The following is a 22,500-nucleotide window of genomic DNA, read 5'->3' on the forward strand; positions in this document are numbered from 1 at the left end:
TCTGAGGGAGTTTGCATCGATTACATTGCGCTTGCATCACCTGAACACAGCGGGAGTCTTGCCTCAGTCGATACCGGAGTCCAAGTAGTTCAGCAATGATTGTTCTGTGGCTCAGCTTTGTGTCTTCACGCGCACAAAAAAAGTGTTAAATAGAAGAGCAGACGTCGCCTTCTGTGTTGCTGTGCTTCTTAGAGGAGAGGGCAGGAAAAGCAGCGGCAGAAAGTGAAAGTGGACCTGTGACTGTTGTTAGGTTGCTCTGACGGTGAATGGTTTACTCACACTTGATGCAATAGACCCACTGAAACACAGGATCCAGGTAGAGCTGTCGCGCGATTAAAAAAATCGTGCGATTAATTAATTTAGTTAACTCCTTTTTAATCTCACCCACAAGTGGCTGAAAAAACCCTTCAACTTGTGGTATTTTCAGTGACATGTATTACATTACTGAGGCAGATACATATCACAAAAAACAAAGTTGTTTATTTTACGCACCTGTTGCTGACACATTGCGCTAAAGCGCCTTCTAGTAAGGTCTTACTGCACAGCCTCAATGTGAATGTTTTGTTTTTTTTAATTTATTTATGTTTTGCGGTGGACCTGGTTAACTAGGGAGTCGACCGAGTAAGTAAGGAAACCCAAGGAATCCTGTTTTGACATCCTACTCGATGAGAAATCTGTGAGGTAAAATACGACGTTGGCCACGGTCACATTGCTGTGTTTTTTGCGGATCTTTGATGCAAGAAATATGTCGCAAAATGTCAAGTTCATCCAGTAAACTGTCCAAATAAAGTGCTAATTGAAGACTCAGAATTAAAAAGCAGTCTTGAAGTGTGAGGTCATGATGGGTTGGTGAGGCTTTATGAAACAGTGGCAAAGACTCTTTGGTGAAAACTGATATGAGGTGTCAATGAAATGGTTGCTCAACTCCAAAGATTTTACAGCAGAGAGTCGCATCCAGTGGCCTCTGAATACAAGGACACTGTTTCATGAAGCCTGGAAATGGTGAGAAGACATTATGACACATATATAAACAGAAATAATGAGATGGTTAAATCCATGGCACATGGACAAGTGGAGACGTCACTGGACACTTGTGATGTGCTGGTGAGGCTTCATGAAACAGTGTCCTTATTTCAGTTGGCACTTGGAGTTGAACACCTGTTTAAATGAAACTGTGAGTGCCACCTTGTGGGCTGTGAAAAAAAGACACTGTATCATGAAGCCTCATGAGCCCATCATATGTTTACGCAGGGCTCTTTAGATACGTGAACAATGACACAGAGCTGCACTTCTCACTGAGCGGTGATGTAAGTCCAGAAAGTGCCTCAGAAAGTGCCTCAGGGATGAGTCAAGCTTGCAGAGGCCATGACCCCTTGAGTCTGGGGCAAGACTAGGAAGTACTTAAAAGACTTGGTAAGCCTGCGAGGACGTGTGATAATCTTAAGTAAAAGAATAAAAGAAAAGAAAGGAAAGAAAAGAAAGAAAAAACTCTTTTTTAAAAAAATTTTTACCCTGTCATTTTTTGCTATAACAACTAAACAACCTACAGCAGCCGCGAGACTTGACCCTGAAGTGCCCAGCTCTCCCTTCACAGCCGGAGCTCCTGGGCAGCTACTGGCCACTGCGGAGCTGGACCACATGCACAGCAACTTGTTTCCCTTGACCTGCCTCATGGCAGCACACAAAGATATACAAGTTTAAAGCAGGAGATCAAACGCCCTCCCCTCCCTTCCTCCCTCCAGCCAACTGACTGCACAACACAGTTGATGCAACACAACACAAACGCACACATGCAACATCATGACTTCATTTATGAAGCCACGACGACACATCACTTGGCAGAGCCGAACACATGAATCTCACCAGCAAGTCAGAGCACAAAGCAGCCGTGAAAAGCCAGTGAGTCCGTGTGTGTGTGTGTGTGTGTGTCTACGCGTGTGTGCGTGTGCGTCTAACATGAGGAACTTCATGCTGCTGAGTTGGCGACTTCCAAACTCTGCGAGTCCCTGCAGGCTCCCAAAAGCAGCCGGCGGGTGTTTCCTCGTGGTGTTTGTTGCTGCAGCATTGATTCGTGAGAAAGTTTGTGAAATGCCAGATTTGTTTTTTTATGGTTTCTTACCTGATGGAAGTTCCACAGCAGCAGAGGAGCAGGAACATCGTGCTGGTGTCAGACACACTGGAGGAACTGGAGAAGTTCTGGCTCCCTCCCTCTCCAGCTCTTGAGGGAACACACACACACACACACACACACACACACACACACACACACACACACACACACACACACACAGATTCATACAGTCTTGAAAAACCTGGAGAAGTGGTGAAGTTCCAAAATGCTTTCTCTCTGGTGAAGTGTTGGCAAATCTTTTGTAAGGCTGGAAAAAGTGAAAAAACTCTGGGACTGATCTGGTCTTGTTCAAATTTAAAGCTCCACAAAGAGTCCTGATCCACTTATGGGCGGCAACTCCAGTCCATAGCTTGCGGAAGACCACCATCAGCGTTCTCCTGCTGTTACTGGGTTATTTACTCCTTAAATCCCAGATGGAACTGAAGAGCGTTGAGTGGTTTTCTGCACAGTTTGGTTTTGGAATTTGGAAGTCAACTTAAATACAAAAAAGAAAATAATAAAAAAAAAAAAAAATCATAATTTTATTTTCAAAATATAACTAAAGGCAGACAGAAATTAAAAACAGTAAATAATCGAAAATTTAAAAAAGAATTAAAAGCTGTAGCCAAAAGATGTTTTTTACATTGTATCTGACAAATATGAAGCGGATTCTGTCTCATACAACTGTTTAAAAAATAAATAATTAAGTAGAGACGCTAACTGTTGGGGGAAAAATAATGAAAAACACTGGGGAGAATAAGATAAAAAAAAAACATAACTATGGCAAGGATTAATAACATTTACTTTCACATTAAAATAAACTGGAAACAATTAAGAATAAATAAATAAAGATAAAATGCATAAATTACAAGAAAAAATCCAGACAAAAAAAGTGAAATTTGACATTCTAGTGAGGGTCAAAAGTCTAAGAAATGCAACTGTTGTTAATAAAAAAACATATGAAAAGCAAGTTTTCATTGTCATGTGAAAATGGATGAGAAAGTTTGAGAACGTCATCTTTACGTGAAGAAAAAAATTGGTTTGTTATCACAAGAAAATAGCCTTTTAAAGCTGGGGAAAGATGAAATGATGAGTGAGGCTCCATAATTCAAGATAAACTGTGGATTATCACAGGAGTTTCCTGAGAAAAGACAAGCAGCTTTTGGTTTTCTTCCTGCGCCGTGATGTTTATTCTTGAAGATGAATGGCGTTTTTACGCCTGCGTCTGTTCTGAAATGATAGAGGAGGCTCACACATCCACTCAGGGCGACGTGGCTCGGGAAACTGCAGCATTTTGTTCACTCAATTGTGCATCATTTGAGCTGGAACAGCCGCAGCAGAACACAGACCCTGACATGGCGCAGCTCCGTGACAAGACTCCATTGACCCCGCTGCTCATGACAGGTTTATCTGACCGACCGCCTCTCACTCCTCACCGTCTCCTCTGCTGCTGCACTTCCAGACGCACTCACGTCTGTATTTCCCGACCGCCGTATAAAATGGAGACATCGATTAAATCTACTTCAGTGGAACACACATTGATGGAAGCAGCTCAGTGCTCACAGCGATATTCATCCCTGCTGACAGATTATTGACTTTTGAATTTCCAATTTCTGTTATTAATGGAGCATAAAATAGATGCCTGCTGTAAGAAAGCAGACTCGGATGAACGACACAGGAGGGACGGACGCTAATTCTCCCAAACATTTCCCATTGCTGCTGCTGGGAAGAGTCTCTCAATGTTGTGAGAGTTTCTGCTGTGACTCGGTGTCATGATTTAAACCTGTTGGAGTGCAGAGCCTTGTGGCTGTATTTCAGTCGCACTTCCCTTTTGAACAAACATGTGATGTGACCTACGCACCTTGAAATGATGATCGAACTTACATTTTTTTTTTTTATCAACAATAACAGCAATACTTCTTACATTAACGCAAAGTTCAGGTGGATTTGCTCAACTTGCCGCCATTTCTAATCACAAAGACCTTCGCCATGAGGCTTCATGAAGCACTGTCCTCTTTTCAGAGCCAACTAGAGGGCGCTCTCTGCCCAAAAAATTGTAGCAATTGATCCACCATTTCAATGAAGCCTCACATCAATATTAAAATATGGACATTGTTTCATGAAGCCTCATCAGTCCATCACTACCAGAATCATTTCGAACTTACCGTAATTCAGAGTGCACCGGAATATTAGCCACACCCACTAAATTTAAGAGGGAAAATAGATCTTGTTCATACGTAGGCCGCAGCGGTCTATAAGCCGCGGGTACAGTGGTGCTGTCTGCGCCGTAGAAAGCTCAGTGGTGCACCCGGCTTAAAAACGCTTTTCAAAACTAGTTTTGAAAACAGGCTCCAGCATGGAGACTGACTCCTGAAACAAACTGTGCAATGTTCTGAACTTGAATCATGAACTCTTCACATCTTTTATTCACATTAAAGCACTCAAAATGTGCTGTTTTCACCCACAGGCCGGACGTTCCCGCACCACAGCTGGTCTCAGCTGCTGCCTCTCTGTTACAGACCTCCAGGAGATCGGCTCTGTCGCCGGAGCTGCGGACACGCGGGCGAAAACAGCGCATTTTGAGTGCTTTAAAGGTAAATAAAAAACCTGACATTTCATTGGTTTCATTGCCTCCGATTTCAGCCTGTAAAAAAAGTAGCAGCTTATAGTCTGGAAATTAAGGTAATTGTCTTTTTTTTTTTTCATGACTGGTGGTCTTCCTTTGTGGTGAACATCTAGCTTCATAACATGGTCCATCTGCTGCGTACTCTTTGCAAAAATGATTTTGATATATTGATGAAAAGAACAACAATAGAGAAATTCAACAGAAAGATCTACAGATCACAATGAGACTTTAGACTAGAGTCTCAGCATTCAAAGCAGTACCTCTCAATCCAGGAGGACTCCAGAGTGAAACTACACCTGACTACTCTGACCTCCATATGGTTGGCTTTAGCAGACACGTGCTGGCTCATGGGCCTCCGGGTATTTTTGTGTATGTATATCCTGAAGATCAGGCCCGGTCGGATCAGAGGGCTGCATAACTTGGCTGCAGAAGTCGCCGTCCACGTGTTTCTTTATCTACAGACAAAAGTCTAGAGGGATACGAAACCACCCTCCAGTTGAAGGGAAGGTCGTCACATGTGCCTGAGAAAGAGGAGAACATCTGACACGAAAGGGCTTCATGAGTAACAGGTTCATCTTGGCTGGCAGTCCAGCGCCATGTTGTGGCACTGTCATGAAAATATTTGACCATATATTCAGCTATATTTCAGTACAGCATTGTAAGTATGACGAAGTCTCAACTCACAAAAGCTGTGAGTCTTGTGAGGTCCATTTATTTTGCTCAGCGTTACGTACCTATCCGCATACGGACAGAACCTTCTGTGCTCTGCGTTCATTTCCTCCGTATTTCCACAAATCTTACTTACGGATACGGACCAAACAGTAGTGTAGTGCCACCAGAAACCATAGGGAGCAGTCGCGAACAAGGTGCGTAAAGTCGCAAAATTTAGCGACAAAGTTGCCAAGTTGGCAACACAGAAGTGACTTTTTTGGGCCCTGGTTTCTGTGAAACTCACTCTCTGAAGCGTCCCAGCTCTGTCAGAGACCCGTGTATGTGCACGAAGCTGCAAGGAAAATGAGGTGACGTCAAAGTAAAGCGGCCTCTTCTTGGATCGAATCACCGCCAGTGACTAGTGACTTTGCTTGCAGAGGAGTGGCAACACACGCAGGTGAAGCCCAGAACATAAGGAATGACATGAACAAATGAAGGAGATGATGGCCAGTACATGAGATAGCCACGAGCTGGGAGAACCTCCAAGCATCTATAGCAGACCTGGGCAAAGTGCGGCCCGGGGGCCAAATGCGGCCCTTTGACTGCATTTATGTGGCCCTCCTGGAGTAAAACTATAAAACATTTTTGTCTTCCGCATTGTTTTTTGTTCATTATGATGCAACTGAAACATAACTTTTTTTATTGTTCGTCTTTTCCGTTAACTATTTTAGGAGTATTTCTCATCCATTAAAATACTTCAGAATTGAAAGTCGATTTTCAAAAGTGTGAGATACATTGAGAATCTTTAAATGGAATGTGTTTCAAATGAAATAAAACACAACAAACCAACATTTTCTGTGCATTTTTAAAGTGTAATTTCATAACCACACATGATGTCATCACTTGACTTTTATTTTCAATTTTCTCTGACCCTACTTTCTTTGGGTTTGACGGCCCGTCTCACTGTATATAACCGGCCCCTCAGGACACTTAGTTGCCCACCTCTGCTCTGTAGGACAGAGGAAACAACAGAAGCCAAAACAGGAAGTTGACCACCAAAGTAAAACACAAGAAATGATCACGAGATATGCGCTTAACACAGCAGAAGCAAGTCCCACACCTTGTCCGTCTCTCAGTGCAGACAGATTTAATGGTTCATTTTAAGCGTCTGAATATTTCGCTGCAACGAAGCTCAACTGAATTCACGACCATCTGGTGGTTTGCGTGGCTATGAAACTTTCATGCGATTGTCGGCTGCATCTCTGGTTGTGTTTACTGCTATATTTGGAGTCACCCCTCTTTGCATGTTTGGGAGATGATAAGAGTCTGGGCCTGAATTTGCGTCACCTTCTCCACGTGAAACATCCTTCTGATGTTGTGTAGCGTGAATCGACATGATCAAGCTGCAGCTGTGTTGTCAGCCAGGGAGAGTTGTTTTCGAGTCACACTTCCAGAATCAGTGCGGAGTTGTCGAGGTCCATGAAGGAGGAGGAGCACCTCAGTCAGGTTGGAGTCTCAGATGGTGTGTGTGGACCTCTGAACCTCCTGTGTGAATGACACTTGTTGGTCGGCTTCAACCCACAAGTGTGTCACATTCATTTCCTGAGGGAAAAGAACTGCTGTGATCATGTTAGCGGATGTAACACCGGCTCTCAGTCGCTCCACGCTCCTCTCCCATCTCACCCTGCGTCTTGTTTGCACTCCCACTCGCCCCTCCAGTTCCCTCTGAAGTCCTTCGATCCAATTTTCTCCTCTTCCCTCGCTCCATCATCTCCTGCCTTCGCCGCTCGCCGGGCGCACACCCACGAACCGCCGGCTTCATCTCGTATTCCCGTCACGCTGTCCGTTCCATGGCAGGTTTTCGGATTTGCCATTTTCTTATCACGCTGTTTCTATTTGAAGCGCGAACAATGGCATCTTTTATTTTCTCATATCAGAACCATCTTGGGCATTGAACACGTTGCAAAGGGGCCGAGAATAAGCTGGTTCGGATTCAAACCCACAGCTTCCTGTTCTGTTGCCCAGTGATTCTTAACCATAGGGCCCATGGTTGGGACGCAAGCGCCCCCTAGAGGGCTGTTAGTAGTTGTTTTGTTTCACACCTTAGGGCCGCGGGAGGCTCAGTTTTAGTACATGAGCCACGTATGGTGGCAGTAGTGTGTCACTGAATTGACTTCACAGCTGCAAATCTGTGATGTTACCAACTATGGAGAAGCTCTTGAAAAGAAAAAAATGATAGAGAAAGTGATGCTGCCTCCCCTACAGCACCTGTTTACGCTGTTTTGAAAATTGAAAATTTTATGTCAATACTTTCATTGACACTTGACAAATTTTTTTATTTTTTATTTTATGATATTTAGACATGCTTTTATTATATTTATTTATTTTATTCAGAATGTTTTTTTTTCAATTTTCTCATCAGTTTGAATCAAGGGTATTTTGTTCTTTTTTTCTTTAGTAAATGTGATGAATATGACTTGGACCTGGTTCTGCTGCTGGTTGGACTTATTGATGACAAATAAATATTTTTGCAATGATCACATGGTTTCATGTCATTGTTTTGGATTGTTTACGTGTAAGTAGATTAAATATGGTTATTGATCATAAATGAAATCAAGGGTAATGAACCAGTTCTTGAATGGGCCCTGGGCCTACTTATTCTGGGAAAGGTGGGCCCCGAAATCTGCATGGTTTAGAACCCCTGCCGTAGCCCGCCGCACCAGGGCTAGGCTAGCCACGGCAGGACTAGACACGGCAGAGCTAGCCTCAGCAGAGCTAGCCACGACAGAGCTAGCCACAGCTGGACTAGACACGGCAGAGCTAGACATGGCAGAGCTAGCCACGACAGAGCTAGCCACGGCAGGACTAGACACGACAGAGCTAGCCACAGCAGTGCTAGCCTCGGCAGAGCGAGCCACGGCAGAGCGAGCCACGGCAGGTCTGGCCACTTCATACTACAAACAAGAAGCCAAACAACTTTCCAGGAGACCAATTCAGGCTTTCCACCCACCACCATCAGAAGCGCAGCCTGGAGGGACTTCTTCCTGTCAACACGTGGGCCGCTGCGGCTTGCAGCATCCTGGCGTCAGTGGGCGGGGAGCGGACTAAAGAGGCCTCTTTAGAGGATTCCCCTCAGGAAGCGGGGAACTCGGCTGCTGCATCATGGGCCCTCTCTTATTATCACCTCTTCTCCGTGTGATCTCGACGTATTCTATATGATACTGGAGCGTCTTCGCGAGTGTCACGTCTCATCACACTCAATCTCCATTTTCAGCGCTTAAGTCTTGCCTTTGATCCGCCTTGTTTGGCTTCCTCCAGCAGGCTAAACCCACACCAGTCGCTTGTGACTCCCATACCACTTGTTGTTGTCGCGCCTCCCGCTGCGCCACTCGGATGCATTGTTATAAATAGATTGTAGCAGGCCTGCCCTGGACGCTGTGTGCACAGCTGTCTCAGAGTCTTTCATCCAGCAGTTTGATTTATTTTAGGAATATACTAAGGCCATGGGTGCCCCTCACCAGACCCCAAAATGCCTGTGCACTTGTCCAGTTTGGACTCACTGGGTCACAGGGGGATCATGACTCTGCAAGGGCGTTCAAGGGCACGCTGTAGTCCAGGGGCTCTTCACCTTTTTGATCTTGGGGCCCACCTTTCCCAGAGCAAATGGGTCCCGGGCCCATTCAATAGAACTGATTCATGACTCTTCATTTCATTTGTGATCAATAACCATGTTTATTGTACATATTTCTGTACTAACCAAAACTTTGTGAAATGTGATGTGATCATTGCAAAGATATTTATTTGTCATTGAAAAGTCCATCCGGCAGCAGAACCAGCTGCAGGTCATATTCATCACATTCACTAAAGAGAAAAATGAGAAAAAATGATGCAAACTGTGGAGAAAAACTGAATAAAATTCTGAGTAAAATAAACAGAATTAAACCATGTCTAAATGTCATAAAATAAAAATAATATATTTTATTTTAACTCCAAAGAAGACACAAGTAAAGAGTAAATGAAAATGCCGTAAAATGTTCTAATTAATTTTCAAAACTGCTTCAACAGGTGCGTTCATGAACAGTTTTTACAGTTGGGGGCAGCATCACTTTCTTTATTATTTTTTCTTTTCAAGAACATCTCCATCTAACTGTCACAGATCTGCAGCTGTCAATCTGTGTCACTGTCATCAGTTCACTGACTCACTACCGCCACCAAACGTGGCTCATGTATTAAAATTGAGCCTCTCACGGCCCAGAGGGGTAAAACAAAAAAAACTTTTAGCGGCCCTCTAGGGGGCGCTTGCGGTCCAACCTTTGAATCAAAATTTAAAAAATGTTCATTAAAAAAATGACGTGGAAAAATAAACTAAATATAAATCTTTTAATATGACAAAGAAAAATAAGTTTTTTAGCATGAAAACATGGTCAGAGTCCAGGTTAAATCCGCCCAGCGCTCGCCGTGTGTAACCCTGGTCGTTCCCTCACGCTCCTCCCTCCCTTTCAAGCCTCGATAAATCTCAGCCTCACGGTGAGGGAGGACCGAAGCAGAGGCGCCCGGGGGAGCGGCGGAGACATGAAAGGAGGGAGAGGCTTGTTTTCAGAGTACGGAGATTAGCATGTTCTCGCTGTTGCTTCCATTTCATGAGCAGCTCCGACACAAACCAAGATGAACTCGAACATCTCTGGACTTTCTCAGGTATATCATTGGCTGTTGCAGACCACACGGTCTGGTGGTGGTTGAGGCGAGGGCCGACCCATCCTCCACACCGAGGGCATCACGGAGTCCTCTTCCTGTCCCACCGTTTCTTTCATCACGCTCCCAATGAAAGATTCCCCTCCTTCAGGCAACAGAAAGATTCTCATGCTCTTTGCTCCGCTTCAAGTTTGACGATCCTTTCTTCTCCCTCCGCAGACTCTCTGTGTTCCGATCCTTCCACGATAATGAAGTTCTTCTCTTTCAACTTTCGGAGCTTGACTTTCAGTCTTGCACTCTCTTGTTCTGCATTACCACTTCTGTCTGGATTTTTGACTCTCATTTGACTCTCGTTGTTTTCGCAGTTCTGCTCTCGTCTTATCGCGAGTTTCTCATGAAACGCCGTAGTGATGTACTTTCGAGGCTTCATGAAACAGTGTCCTCATTTTCAGAGCTCAGCAGGGGGCGCTCTTGATTTAAAATAGTTGTTAAAATCCACAGATTTTAGGGCAAATAGCGCCATCGAGTGGGCTCTGAGAACGAGTAACTGTTTCATGAAGCCTCATCATCCCACATCCTTCATCTCTGTCTTGACATTTGCATCGTGTTGCTCCTCTCGACTTCTTCAAAGACTTTTCCGACTGCTGCCCTGTGACCCGTCAACAGATAAGTGGATGAAGATGGATAGACTCTATCTAGACAGCGACCACGACCGAAGAACCTGGATTTAAACAGCGCATGTTCGAACAATGTTACGGGACAAAAGACGCTCATGATACGCATCTGAACACACGGAATGCTCTTCGCCATCTTGTTTGGTGCCTTTGATGTGTTAGCAAAATCACAATGAAATGAACGGATATCATTGACATGATCACGGAATTATGATAATGGGATTTTTCCCGTAACTGAAACGAAATTTTGATGTTTCTTTCCGACGGTGTTTTCAGTGTTTTCAGACCATCAGCGCGACTTGCCAGGTTGTGTTTCCACCCGCCTCCCACTTTGGTTCCACTCTGACCGTGTGTCGCTGTGAAAGGCTTCTCACTGTTAGCTTAGCGCTCAGCTTGCCTTTACTGTGTGTTTTCACCACTACTGCCACCTACTGTGCGATGGAGCATATCGCAATCAATTATATTTCAAATGCTACTTTAATTTAAATAAAAATTGGCAAAAATATTGGGCTCTAAAAAAATAATGCTGACAAACAACAGTGGAAGTGAGCAGGTCTGTGTTCCGACGTTGACTGGAGCATTTGCAGCGGTGGGGAGAGGAACATCGTGCTTGTCCTACAAGGATGAAATGAGCTGCGTCAGCGAGTCTGCAGGAGTCGTAACAGTGAAATATGGCTGAATACAAACACACACACACACAGTAAACACGACTAGACGGAGGTGGCGAGGAGCGTGTTTAATTTCAGGGTGGACAAAGTTATGACTGCATGCAGTGATGGAGGCGGCACTGGTCTGGTTTGTGATTTCAGAGCACAAATGTTTGTTTTATTTGTGACCTGAATCATTATGGAGGAACTAAAACTGGACCAACGTCACGATGTCTTTGTGTGTTGTCGGACAGCAAAGTGACTGCCGCTTGTTTGGTTCATTGTTCATATCAGGGTTTTGTTTCCAGATGTGGAATCGCGAGGTGAAGACGCCGCCCTGCTGCAGATGCTTTTGTTTGCGGTGTAAATATTAGTTGAATGAAATCAGTCTGGATTTATTCGCCGTGCATCAATTATGCAAATGGGCCGGCAGCTTCCTCCGGCGTCCGTCCTTCAAAGTGTTCCAGCAGACAAAGAATCTCCATGATGTCATCGATCGTTGCCTCTGGCTTTCAGACCGGACTTTATTTATCTCTTCTGAAGATGCTGATGCATCGATCGGTGGAAGCTGAGCTTCTCTGAACGTGGACTCTTTTCCTACTGGATTTTAAAAATGCAAATGAATTCTTGTATATTAGGTAATAAATAATGATGATAATATTGGGACAAACTGAAAGAAAACTCAGAAATGAATTTAAATATTTCCAAAGTTTATTTAATTAATTTATTTTAACAGAATCACCTGCAATTTATAAGTCTTCATCCCATTTTATTTATTTTTGGATTAAAAAAAAAAGTAGACAATATATATCTAAATTATTTGGGACAGAATATTTACATAATTGCATTTTATTTTGGGGAAAAATAGTAGATGAAAGTTAAATTCACGGTGTGAATTGATTATTTTAACAGAAATTAAAATATTAAATTTTAATTGATTAAAACTCAATAGATTAATTGAGTGATTAAAATTTTTTTTATCTCTATTAAAACAGTTTATTAACTATTTATTTCAAGTTTTTAATCATTTATTTAGTTTAGTTTTATGTTTTAGCTTTAATATTTTAAAAAAAATGTTTTTACATCATAATAATGCAATGCATTTAGTATTTAGGCATGAAAAAAAGGAGGACAAATTTATATTTTTTATTTTTTATTTTATATTTATTAAAGACTTGAAATATAATAAATCAATATTTTCAGACTTAAAAGCAAAATAAAAGCAAAAAAAAAAAAGATAATTTAGTTCCAGTTGTGACAGGAGAGTCATGTGATCAGCTGCTGAGCACTGGCTTGATCCAGGCGCTGAGTCTGGTGACCCGGGTGTAAACCCCATACAAGCCTGGACGTGCGCAGCCACTTCCCCAGCTCACCACACCGCCGAGGAACCAGTGACCTGACGGCTCCTGACAGGCCAAGGGCCCGCCGGAGTCTCCTTGAGTCACAACAAACATAAGACGTGATGCACGAGTCGCCATAGAGACCAAGCAGAACCGCGGAGGTCACCTGACACAAGTCATTCCCTCCGCTGCAGTTCCCAGCACATAGCATCCTGGGAGTGACCAGGCTGCCGTAGCAGAGAGTCTGACAGGAGTTGGACTGCAGTCAACCTCTTGTGACTGGAGTCTCAGGGACTCACTCAGCTCAGTTGGATTCTGACTGACGTCCCGCTACCTGCCAGAGTCACTGGGAGTTAGTCTGACTCACTTCCTGAGAGGTTTAACTTCATGTCTGTATTTTCAAGACAGTTCATTTAAGACACACCGCAGACAGCCAAATACATTTTTTTTTTAAAAAAGGGAAACTGGTCCAAGAGTTTGCACAAGTCTGAGGTTCACGAGGTTCAGCCTGATCTCAGAGACTCCTCCGCCCTGATAAGACTCTCTCCACGACTTTACGAGGTCATTTTCCTGCCAGCTCTGCACTAGTTTTGTTCTTTACGAGGACACGCAGACTGACAGTGACTTGCCGACAACTGCATTGTTCAGATCTTTGTTCAACCTGAACGCTGTTCCTGTTGGAGGGTATCTTGCAGCGTTGTTCCGAGGTTTAGACTCAGAATAACCAAATAAATGGACATGAGTTCATAAAGATCAGCTGAGAGATGAATTCACCTTTAGACCTGAACTGGTGCATGTATTTACCCGGACGTCTTACCCCCCTCATGTCAAACCCCAGCAGATCCGGCCCGGCTCCAGACGGTGCGTTGGTGGAGGCAGACAGACGGGTCGAGAGTCAGTTGGTCGCACTAGCTTCAGGAGCGCCAGGTCGTAATCGTGTGGCCCATTGTTGTAGAAGTGGTGCAGTTGGATCAAAGATCCCCAAAGAGACAGTCCACACAGAGGAGGCTGGGGAGGAGAAGAAGGACAAACGTTCCACCTTCCTGTGTCATGTGATGCGATGGATTTGTTCAAACACTTGTCGGGACGCCATATTGGAACCTCCGCCTGCCTCTCATATGAGCGACTAGACGTGAAGTGAGTCTGAATCACTCGCTTCTGAATGAGTTCCACTGACTTGAGGCAAAGCAGGGAGTTGTGGAATCGTTGAACCGCACACGTTCAGTAGCACTAGCGAGTGGTCACGCTCAAGTGAGAAAACATTGTGACTCACAACTGGACCCGTGAGAGTCAAGAGAAAGTGAGCTGAATCGCACATGTTCAGTAGCACCAGCGAGTGGTCATGGTCAAATGAGAAAACATTGTGACTCACAACTGGACCCGTGAGAGTCAAGAGAAAGTGAGCCGAATTGCACACGTTCAGTAGCACTAGCGAGTGGTCACGCTCAAGTGAGAAAACATCGTGACTCACAACTGGACCCCTGAAAGTCAAGAGAAAACACGTCGAATCGCTCAAGTTCAGTAGCACTAGCGAGTGGTCACGCTCAAATGAAAAAACATTGTGACTCCCAACTGGACCCGTGAGAGTCAAGAGAAAGTGAGACGAATCGCACACGTTTGATAGGTTGTGACTGAATCAGAAGACTCTGAGTCTGACTGAAATGCTCGTGAGTGATGTGAGGAAGCCGATGAAGAGGAGCGATGACAACTGAGAACATCAGCTCTCAGCAGGGAGGGAGAATGTTTGTGGATTCAGCGACGGACTTTGGCGGTGAATCACTTGGAATCTAAATGACTCACTTAAGACGGCACAGTATTTAATCACTGCTCAGCCACGCCACGGGAGATTTGTTAATCCATTTCAGTTTGTTGCAGCTTCAAACCTGGCAGCGGCCCAGCGGGTGGGTGCCCCACCAGACAGACTCCAGGAGGAAGTGTGGAACTTGAAACAAGAGGCACAAACCTCGTTGGTATTCTCTGAGCAGAGCAGTCAGTTCACACTTGGGGGACTCACCGCTCGTCCTGGAAACAGTGGGCCGCCGACGCCACCCACTGGTCAGAGACGAGGGCGCCCCCACACAGGTGGTTCCCCTGTACTTGGAGGCTGGCCTGCCAGGGCCACGCCCCCTTGAGGGCGTCTGATCCACCCACGATTCGACTGGAGAACTGTCTCAGACCGCAGCCTGGACGCAACACATGAAGCAACGTGTATTTTACATGACTAGATGGGAAGCATTTCCTGCTGCTGGGTCAGATGGTGCAGAAGACTGTGGCGCCCCCTACTGTTTAAAAAAGTAACTACATGTATGAAACTTCAAAACTTGAAATTGTTAATTTTTTAAATAAAAACATAACAAAATATAATTACAACAAAGTACTTTATTTGAAACAAACGGTGTTTAAAATGTGTAAAAATGAAACTAATAAATGCATTAAAATACAAATTATTATTATTTTTGACGCCTCATTATTAAAAAAAAGCTCAATATCTCATATGATACATTTTTGTTGGGTAAGAGTTTAAATATAACATTATATTCATGAGAGTATATATTTTATTAAACATTAACCTTGAAGATGGATGCATATGCAAATGCATAATACTTTTAAATACACTTTTAAACATGGGTGAAAATGAAATGAAAACATGACAAACAAAAATACAAATGAATGAAAAAATATGTATCATTATTATTCCATTTGCGGTGATGACAAAAAAAAAAATTAAAAAGAGATCAAAAAAAGGTTAAAAACAGTTAAATATTTGGCCACGATTTCAGGGATCCGGGTTAGACCCACTTCATGATCCGGCTGAATTCATTTAGTTCATTCATTCATTCATATCTTGTAACTGTCATCTGTCAGTGAAAGACTGGTCAGATACGGTTAATGAATGTTTATTCTTTAATTTTTTTCTTTATTCTTTAACATTTCTGGCATCCCATGGTTAAAAAGTAAAATGTTTATCTTGTCTAAATTTCATGCATGTGCATTCAATGAACTTTACTGTACTGTATTTAAAATAGCTCAGGTGCAGCGACTGGTTTTACAGTAATCTCATACGGTACCCTGCTCCACTCTAGTGGTCACTTTAGAAACTGCATGAAGGACAGCGCCGACCTTCCAATTCCAAGGTCGAACCCAAATCCTTTATTTTTATTTTTATTTTTATTTTTATTTTTATTTTTATTTTTATTTTTATTTTTATTTTTATTTTTAATATTTATTTTTAATATTTATTTTTATTTCTATTTTTAACCTGGAGATTAACATGAAAATGATTTATTTAAACCAAATACAACCGAAACACTAGTTGAAGTTCCATGAGCAGTTGGTGTCAGGTGGATAGTAGCTGGGGCAGAAGGGGCTCCTCAGTGTGCTCTGGACCCCGGCTGTGGCCTTGAGCTCCACTCTTGCGCTACAGACTACAGAGTAAAAAAGAATGCTGGACACCTCAGTATGATGGAAGTTAGCGACACCCCAGAACAGGAAGGAAGATTTGAGAACATAAATATCAGGTGGACACACAGTGACTCGGTAAAGTCACTCACCACTGACGGAGAGTGACCGGAGGTGAAGAAGGTATCCTTCAGCTCTGACAACCCCCTGCATCTGTGGCCCCTGGTCACCCCTCAGTCCGACCTCCAGACTCTCGGTGACTCGTGTTGATGTTACTCTGCCGACATGACTGACAGGTACTGACATCAGGATCCAGAAATGGGCCGCCACACTCCCCTCCCTGGAGACACACAATGATCTGCCTGTGAAAGTCAGGACAATCGAAAGTTAAGATGTTTGAAAGTTAGATTGTAAAAGGAAATGGCATTGGTAGATGCGAAGGAGGAGTGGCAGGAGGAATGGATGGAGTGAGATGTGCAATGGGTGAATGGATGGGTGTGTGGTACATGGATGAATATATGGATGAATGGTGAAGAAGGTCCAAGGAATGGATCCAGAAAAGGTGGATGGATGGATGGATGGATGGATGGATGGGTGGATGGATGGGTGGATGGGTGGGTGGATGTTGGGCAGATGGATGGATGGGTGGGTGGATAGGTGAGTGGATGGTGGGTAGATGGATGGATGGATGGATGGATGGATGGGTGGGTGGATGTTGGGCAGATGGATGGATGGATGGATGGATGGGTGGATGGATGGGTGGATGGGTGGGTGGATGTTGGGCAGATGGATGGATGGGTGGGTGGATAGGTGAGTGGATGGTGGGTAGATGGATGGATGGATGGACAGGTGGGTGAGTGGATGGATGGATGGATGGATGGATGGATGGGTAAGAGCAACAAAGGAGGCAAAACCCAGACCGAGACCCAACGGAATGCAGAACAGGCTACTAGCTAGTTCCAAAGAAAGCATTTCACTTCCTTATTTCTTTGGAAAAAAATGACTGCCAGACTAGACTTTCGCTTCTGTGTTCAGTTCGTAGACGTTCTACATTCCAAAGACCATCAGCTGGAGCTCGAGTAAAAAGCACAGTAAGCTGAAATATCACTGAACTCGTGGCTGAAAGAAACAGGACCAACCTCCTGGTCACTTGTAATAGACTTCCCAGGCCCTGGAGCCGTTGTCAAGCCGGTCCTTGCCGGGTGGGAAGCACCATCGTGTTTCAACCATTGTCTCTGGACCTTTTGCTCAGTCTGACCCAGCAGCTGTTTATCTCCCTGTTCTGCTGTGATCTGAGTGTGACCTGGGCGTGTTTGCTAGTGGGAAGGTGAAGCAGGTAAACGCCTGGTGGCCATGGGAACTTGGATGCTACCTGTGCCGCAAGGCTCCGTTGGGAATGCAGTTGCTCTGTTTTCGTCACACAGATCTGCTAAAAATGAAGCCCTGTTGACTCAAAAACCTCCTGCAGATCGTGTCACCTCCAGTGGGGGCACTTGGAGATGGCTATGGGAAGTAAGGTCTGTATAGTTGGAAAGAAATAAAGACACATTTCAAGCTTGAAATATATTCTTTCTTAGATGGCAACAGGTGAAGCGGCAGACATTTTGGATCGGTAGCAAGAGTCCAGTCTCGTGGCTCAGCAACCAAAATTGATCCCAGATGTCTTTACAGGTTTCCTTTCCAAACTGGTGGTCATAATGTTACAGGTGAAGGGCACATAAGAGATATGAAGCAGCGATTAGTCGCTTTGCCTGACTGGCTTGTATCCATCACCAGATGGATCCACCGATCCTGACACTGCGGCCATTTTTTCAAGGATCTGCATCTTCTCGGCTGGACTCAAACCAGCAACCGCAGGCAGGAAGCAGGGCGACGATGCTAAGAGTGGGACGTCAACGTCATCTTTATGGCTAACGTCCTCGCTTTCACTGCCGACTCCCGAGTCCAGACTGGGAAGCTCCATGTGGTCGTCCTGCTGGCTTGAGACGGGCTTGTAGGCCGAGCAAATCTGGATGGACTCTGAGCGGAAAACGCCTCCAGCAAAAAATCTCTGTATATCATCGTGCGTTTTGCTGCTGAGGTCACGCTCTGCTCCTGCTTCCACCTTCTCAAGCTTAAACTCCTTCAACCCGGCAGGTTTGTTAAATATCATCTTCAGGAGTTCTTGCACGTTCACCTTCCCCACATGGGTTTCAGAGTCTGCCGGGCAGGGAACTAGGTTTCCCGCAGTCATGGGGGGAAGAGGAGATGAGCAGACGTTGGAGTAGCTGGGGTTGGAGAAACCAGAGCTGCTGGATTCATGGAATCGCTCAGTGATGATGGTCAGAGGAGTAACACAAGCTACATGTTCCATGATTTCCACTGGTCTGAGGGCTGTATGGAACAATTCGGGACTGAAATATGGGGTCATGCCCTTCTGTAGGGCAGGAAAAAGAACAGAGAAGAAGAATGTAAGTTCAAGTAAGAAGGGGACATTGAGTTGCTTTTGATATTTTTGGTATGGAAGAAGCTTTTCTGGCACAAATACCTGGAAGTTGACGTCCTTCAGGAAGGACTTCCCGGGATCAGGCAGTGCAGGGCTGTTGACCTTTTTCAGGATGTAAAGCCTGAAACCAAGAGAAGGCGCTCTTAAAAAGACAAAGAGAAAATTCTGTCCCACCACAGATCGAGAACCGGAAGCATGGAAATGGACAGGATGATGTCGGTCTTGGCTGAAAAACCATGAAAGAAAATAAATAAGTGGAGTGCAAGCTCTTCTCGTACGCACGAGAGTGAACGTCACGCAAACAACACCAGCACAGTGAGGACGTCACATACACGGTTTGAGGTTGTAAACTGAAACTGAAGAGGCTTTTTACAGTGGAGTCATGCAGGTAAGCATGTTAAAACATTGGAAGCATGACTCTTATCGATCATGAAGCTAATATCAACCGGCTAGTCTGATCACTCTCCAGCTGTTTTGCCAATACTCCACCGCAGTGTGCATTTGTTTACACGCGAGGCTTGTGGAGAGGCAACAGTGTGTTTCACTCTGCAGCTCACCACACATTTCGTTGTGGTTTTTCAGGAAAATCTAGACCTAGACCTCCATTACAAGAAGATAACAAACTTTGTTATAGTCGAATAAATATACTGTTGTGGTATATATATATATATATATATATATATAGTTTAAGTTTGATTGAAAATAATACAATATTTGGTAGATAAACTTGTGCTTTATTAATCTTTTCTGGTACATTTTTCACCAAAGCTGTTTTATTGTCATTGGACTGTGTAATTTAAAAGACCTACTTTAAATGGTGAACGACCATGGAATCCTTACATGAATTAATCTAGGCTAAAGTTAGGATGGGTGTGATTATTTCAGCGATACACATACTATTACTTTTTTTATTATTATTATTTATGACTGTCCTTTACCTGGGTGTAGCCTGCCTGCCTGCCTGTACATAACAGGCGGAAGAAAAGTAGTTCCCACCGAGCACTTGTCTCGACAGGATCTCAATAGTTTAGTTACTTTTATTCGTGTTCCTGTGAGGAATATACATGACCTCAAAATACTTTAGTATCGAAAGTATCGATATTTTGGTTAGAGAATCAAGATCCGGTATAGGAGGTATCGATATTTCATGATCGATCCGCACATCACGAGTCTTGATCTCTGTATGCACTCGCACCAAAGTGGATGTCTGGTTTTCTTCTTGTCTCTTACCATTTGTCTTTCTTGCTCCAAAACAGAATCAGAGTGACGCAGCAGACGGTAGCAGCCAAAAAGACGATGATCCACAAATGTGACAATGTGTTTGCATCTAGAGAGACAAGGTGGAAATACTTCAGAGACTTGGCTGGAGTTCAGGAGCAACTATGTTGTAAGTGAGGCTGAAGCGCTGCAGACCACACCTGGTGGAGGCAGCGACGGTGTCGGCCTTTGGTTTCCGACGGCGGAGACCCACGATGCAGTTGGACTCCAGTCGCTCCATATTTTCTTTACTCCACACATCATACGAACACGCATCTGGTACATCTCGCCTCTGACCAGCTCGTCTTCATGCAGCTCTGCTTCATCTCGAATCCTTCTGTCACTGTTACACTTCTTCCTTCTCTGGGAGACTGAAGATTCCTGAGCAAAAATAAGTTTACATAAGTGTCGAAACAGTTCCGTCATTCATGAGAGTGAAGCGTACTGACCCTCCACGGTTGATCCTCTTGTTTCCACTGCCACTCACAAAGACAATTCATGGATCCCAGATGGCGTTCGTAGTCCAATTGAGAAAGCCAGGACACAGTGGTCAAGTTGATGCTCAGTTGTGAAGGAGGATTAGGTTTAACTGCAAGAACATATTTGCCATTTAGAGTGGATTTTTTAATGAAGTCCGCGAGCATCCAAAGCAAAGTGAAGGAGCAACTGCAGGAAACCAATGCAAAGGCGAGTGACTTGATCATGAGGTCAAAGGCAGACAATCCAGAGCACCCATTGAATTGGGGGGGGCTTGTATCGTGGTGATATTTCACGTAGCAACTGCACTGAAACTCTTACCGTGAGAATATGGTGTGTAGTTCATGCTGAAACTCATCTGCGGACAGGTCAGGGTGAGGTTGTACACATGGTTCATCTGAAACTGGAGAGCACAAAGGGCTGTTTATCTGCTGGACCGAGACACCGGCGTCTCTGGCACAATGGCTGTCAGATACACGCAGCATGTACAGTCACCCACAACACTCTTGCTAACCAACACTCACTGAAGAGTTTCTGTTGAAGAACATGGAACATCTCTGACACTCTGTTCTGGAGACCTTGAGGTCGCAGGAAGACCTGTGCCTGTCCCTGATATAGAAGAACCCACAGGGTGATATTTTGTGGCGTAAGGTTGGATGTATTTCTGTTGGATTCATGACAACACAGCCTACCTTTGTCGGTCGATCCTGGCGGCATGTAATTTACACACCTGTCCAGGTGTGGCGGACATGCTTGCGCTGTTCCAGGTGCAGGTTATGACACTGTTGAAGTCGTTCAAGCAGTCGAGACCTTTGAGAAGCACAAGCGTCTCCAGTGAGTGCTTTTCATCATCTCCTGAATTCATTTCAGGTCATTCTGATTTAGCCGCGTGAAGACTCACTCTTGTGCTGCTTCTCAGGACAGTTGTCCGGGTCGCTGTCCACGAAAGGCCACTGTAGCATGATGCAGAAGAGCACAAGGCGGTTCTTCTTTCCCTCCATGATGCAACCGATTGTCGGCCTCCTCCAACAGATTCATGTTGAAACTAGCGGTTCCATCTTCCTTTCAAGTTGGGAGACAACTGTTATTTTGACTCATCATTTGGTCCATGTGAGACTTTAACAGGTGAGCTGAAGTTTCACATCCTGGTTTCTCATCTGCTTCCACTTCCATATGAAAGCAGACGTGGCTCCTGAAATGTGCATTGCTCTGGATCAGCTTGCGTTGATCAAACCAGTGGTGAAGTGAAAGTTCCTGTGACGCCACAGACAAGAGTCACAGACGCATCGACCTGGACAGGGACACGGCAGCACGTCGCCGCCTCAGGTTGGTGGCGCAAAGGAAAACTAATGTAAATAAAAACTGCAAAATGAACTGCCATCAGTTGCGTGTCAGTCTGGTGCTGCCGGTTCAATGCGACTTGGCCAGTCATCCACACGAAACAGCAAGTTGAAGCCATTCAAAACGGTGCTCTTGGGAAACTAGCCTCATGCCACCCGATTTCTAAACTGGGAAGTGGGAGCAAAGCCCTCGATTAAACTGAAAAGATGCGTACAGATTTTAGAGCCCAAAAAGCAAACAAATCACAAAGCAAGCACAAGCCTTTCTGAACACCTTCTGGTCTTCCAACTTCCCACCACCGACGTTGGAAGTCTATGGAATATACGACCGGATGGATAAATGTTTATCTCTGGTCTTCCAACTTCCCACCACCGACGTCCGAAGTCTACGGAATATACGACCGGATGGATAAATGTTTATCTCTGACTGTGGGTGGTTCAGGTGCTATTAGAGTCCTTGTTTAACCAGTAAAGTTGTTCTGACTGACTGGAACTATCTCAGGACTAGCTTTTCAGATCACTGCGCTCACTAGCACGTTCATGTGGTTTTGTGTGAATAACGGTCCGTGACTCCGTTGTTCATCAGGTCACCAACACATGTATCAGTGAGCGGACCCCTCACTCGCGCACAGCATCCTTGGAGAGTGAGCGTCCCAGGCCTCAAGTGTCTCGCTATCTTCCGAATCCTGAGTTTACCATCGTGAGTGAGGACTGGTTCAGATACTTCCTGGTACAACAGCACAGACGTTACCCTCCAGAAACATGTACTATAGCGAAAATATCCACCATAAACCATTTCCTC

General features: G+C 44.5%; 3 protein-coding genes across 5 annotated transcripts in view; all 3 read right to left on the minus strand.

Annotated features, from left to right (window-relative positions):
• The window catches only part of c1qtnf6b (C1q and TNF related 6b), a 12,819-nt gene extending 10,652 nt beyond the window's left edge, over positions 1-2,167 (minus strand). The window contains exon 1 of the mRNA XM_053856938.1: positions 2,120-2,167. Within this exon, the coding sequence (XP_053712913.1) occupies positions 2,120-2,157 (38 nt within the window). The 5' untranslated portion in view covers positions 2,158-2,167. The remainder of the gene's footprint in view (positions 1-2,119) is intronic.
• Positions 2,168-12,674: 10,507 nt separating this feature from the next.
• LOC128753531 (transmembrane protease serine 9) lies at positions 12,675-16,520 on the minus strand (the record flags this gene model as incomplete). The annotated part of the gene is made up of 6 exons (XM_053855315.1): positions 12,675-12,835; positions 13,574-13,748; positions 14,212-14,221; positions 14,755-14,985; positions 16,051-16,266; positions 16,309-16,520. Coding segments are annotated over 6 exons (1,005 nt in total), but the record flags the coding sequence as incomplete, so codon positions are not given.
• LOC128754305 (uncharacterized) overlaps positions 16,394-22,500 on the minus strand; it is an 8,073-nt gene continuing 1,966 nt past the window's right edge. The window contains exons 2-11 of one of the 3 annotated variants that reach the window (XR_008413914.1): positions 21,260-21,420; positions 21,051-21,168; positions 20,883-20,967; positions 20,680-20,761; positions 20,331-20,470; positions 20,043-20,262; positions 19,855-19,951; positions 18,667-18,745; positions 17,279-18,555; positions 16,394-16,479 (exon numbers count right to left, since the gene is read on the minus strand). Coding sequence is in view for 2 of the 3 variants with exons in the window: in XM_053856825.1 (XP_053712800.1) it covers positions 17,878-18,555; positions 18,667-18,745; positions 19,855-19,951; positions 20,043-20,262; positions 20,331-20,470; positions 20,680-20,761; positions 20,883-20,967; positions 21,051-21,168; positions 21,260-21,359 (1,599 nt within the window). In the remaining variant the exon portion in view is untranslated. Of the gene's footprint in view, positions 16,480-16,974; positions 18,556-18,666; positions 18,746-19,854; positions 19,952-20,042; positions 20,263-20,330; positions 20,471-20,679; positions 20,762-20,882; positions 20,968-21,050; positions 21,169-21,259; positions 21,421-22,500 lie in introns of those variants that run through there. The other 2 variants (XM_053856825.1, XM_053856824.1) reach the window with 2 other exon arrangements.

The sequence above is a fragment of the Synchiropus splendidus genome, chromosome 2, assembly GCF_027744825.2.
Source record: "Synchiropus splendidus isolate RoL2022-P1 chromosome 2, RoL_Sspl_1.0, whole genome shotgun sequence".
NCBI classification, from domain to species: domain Eukaryota; kingdom Metazoa; phylum Chordata; class Actinopteri; order Syngnathiformes; family Callionymidae; genus Synchiropus; species Synchiropus splendidus.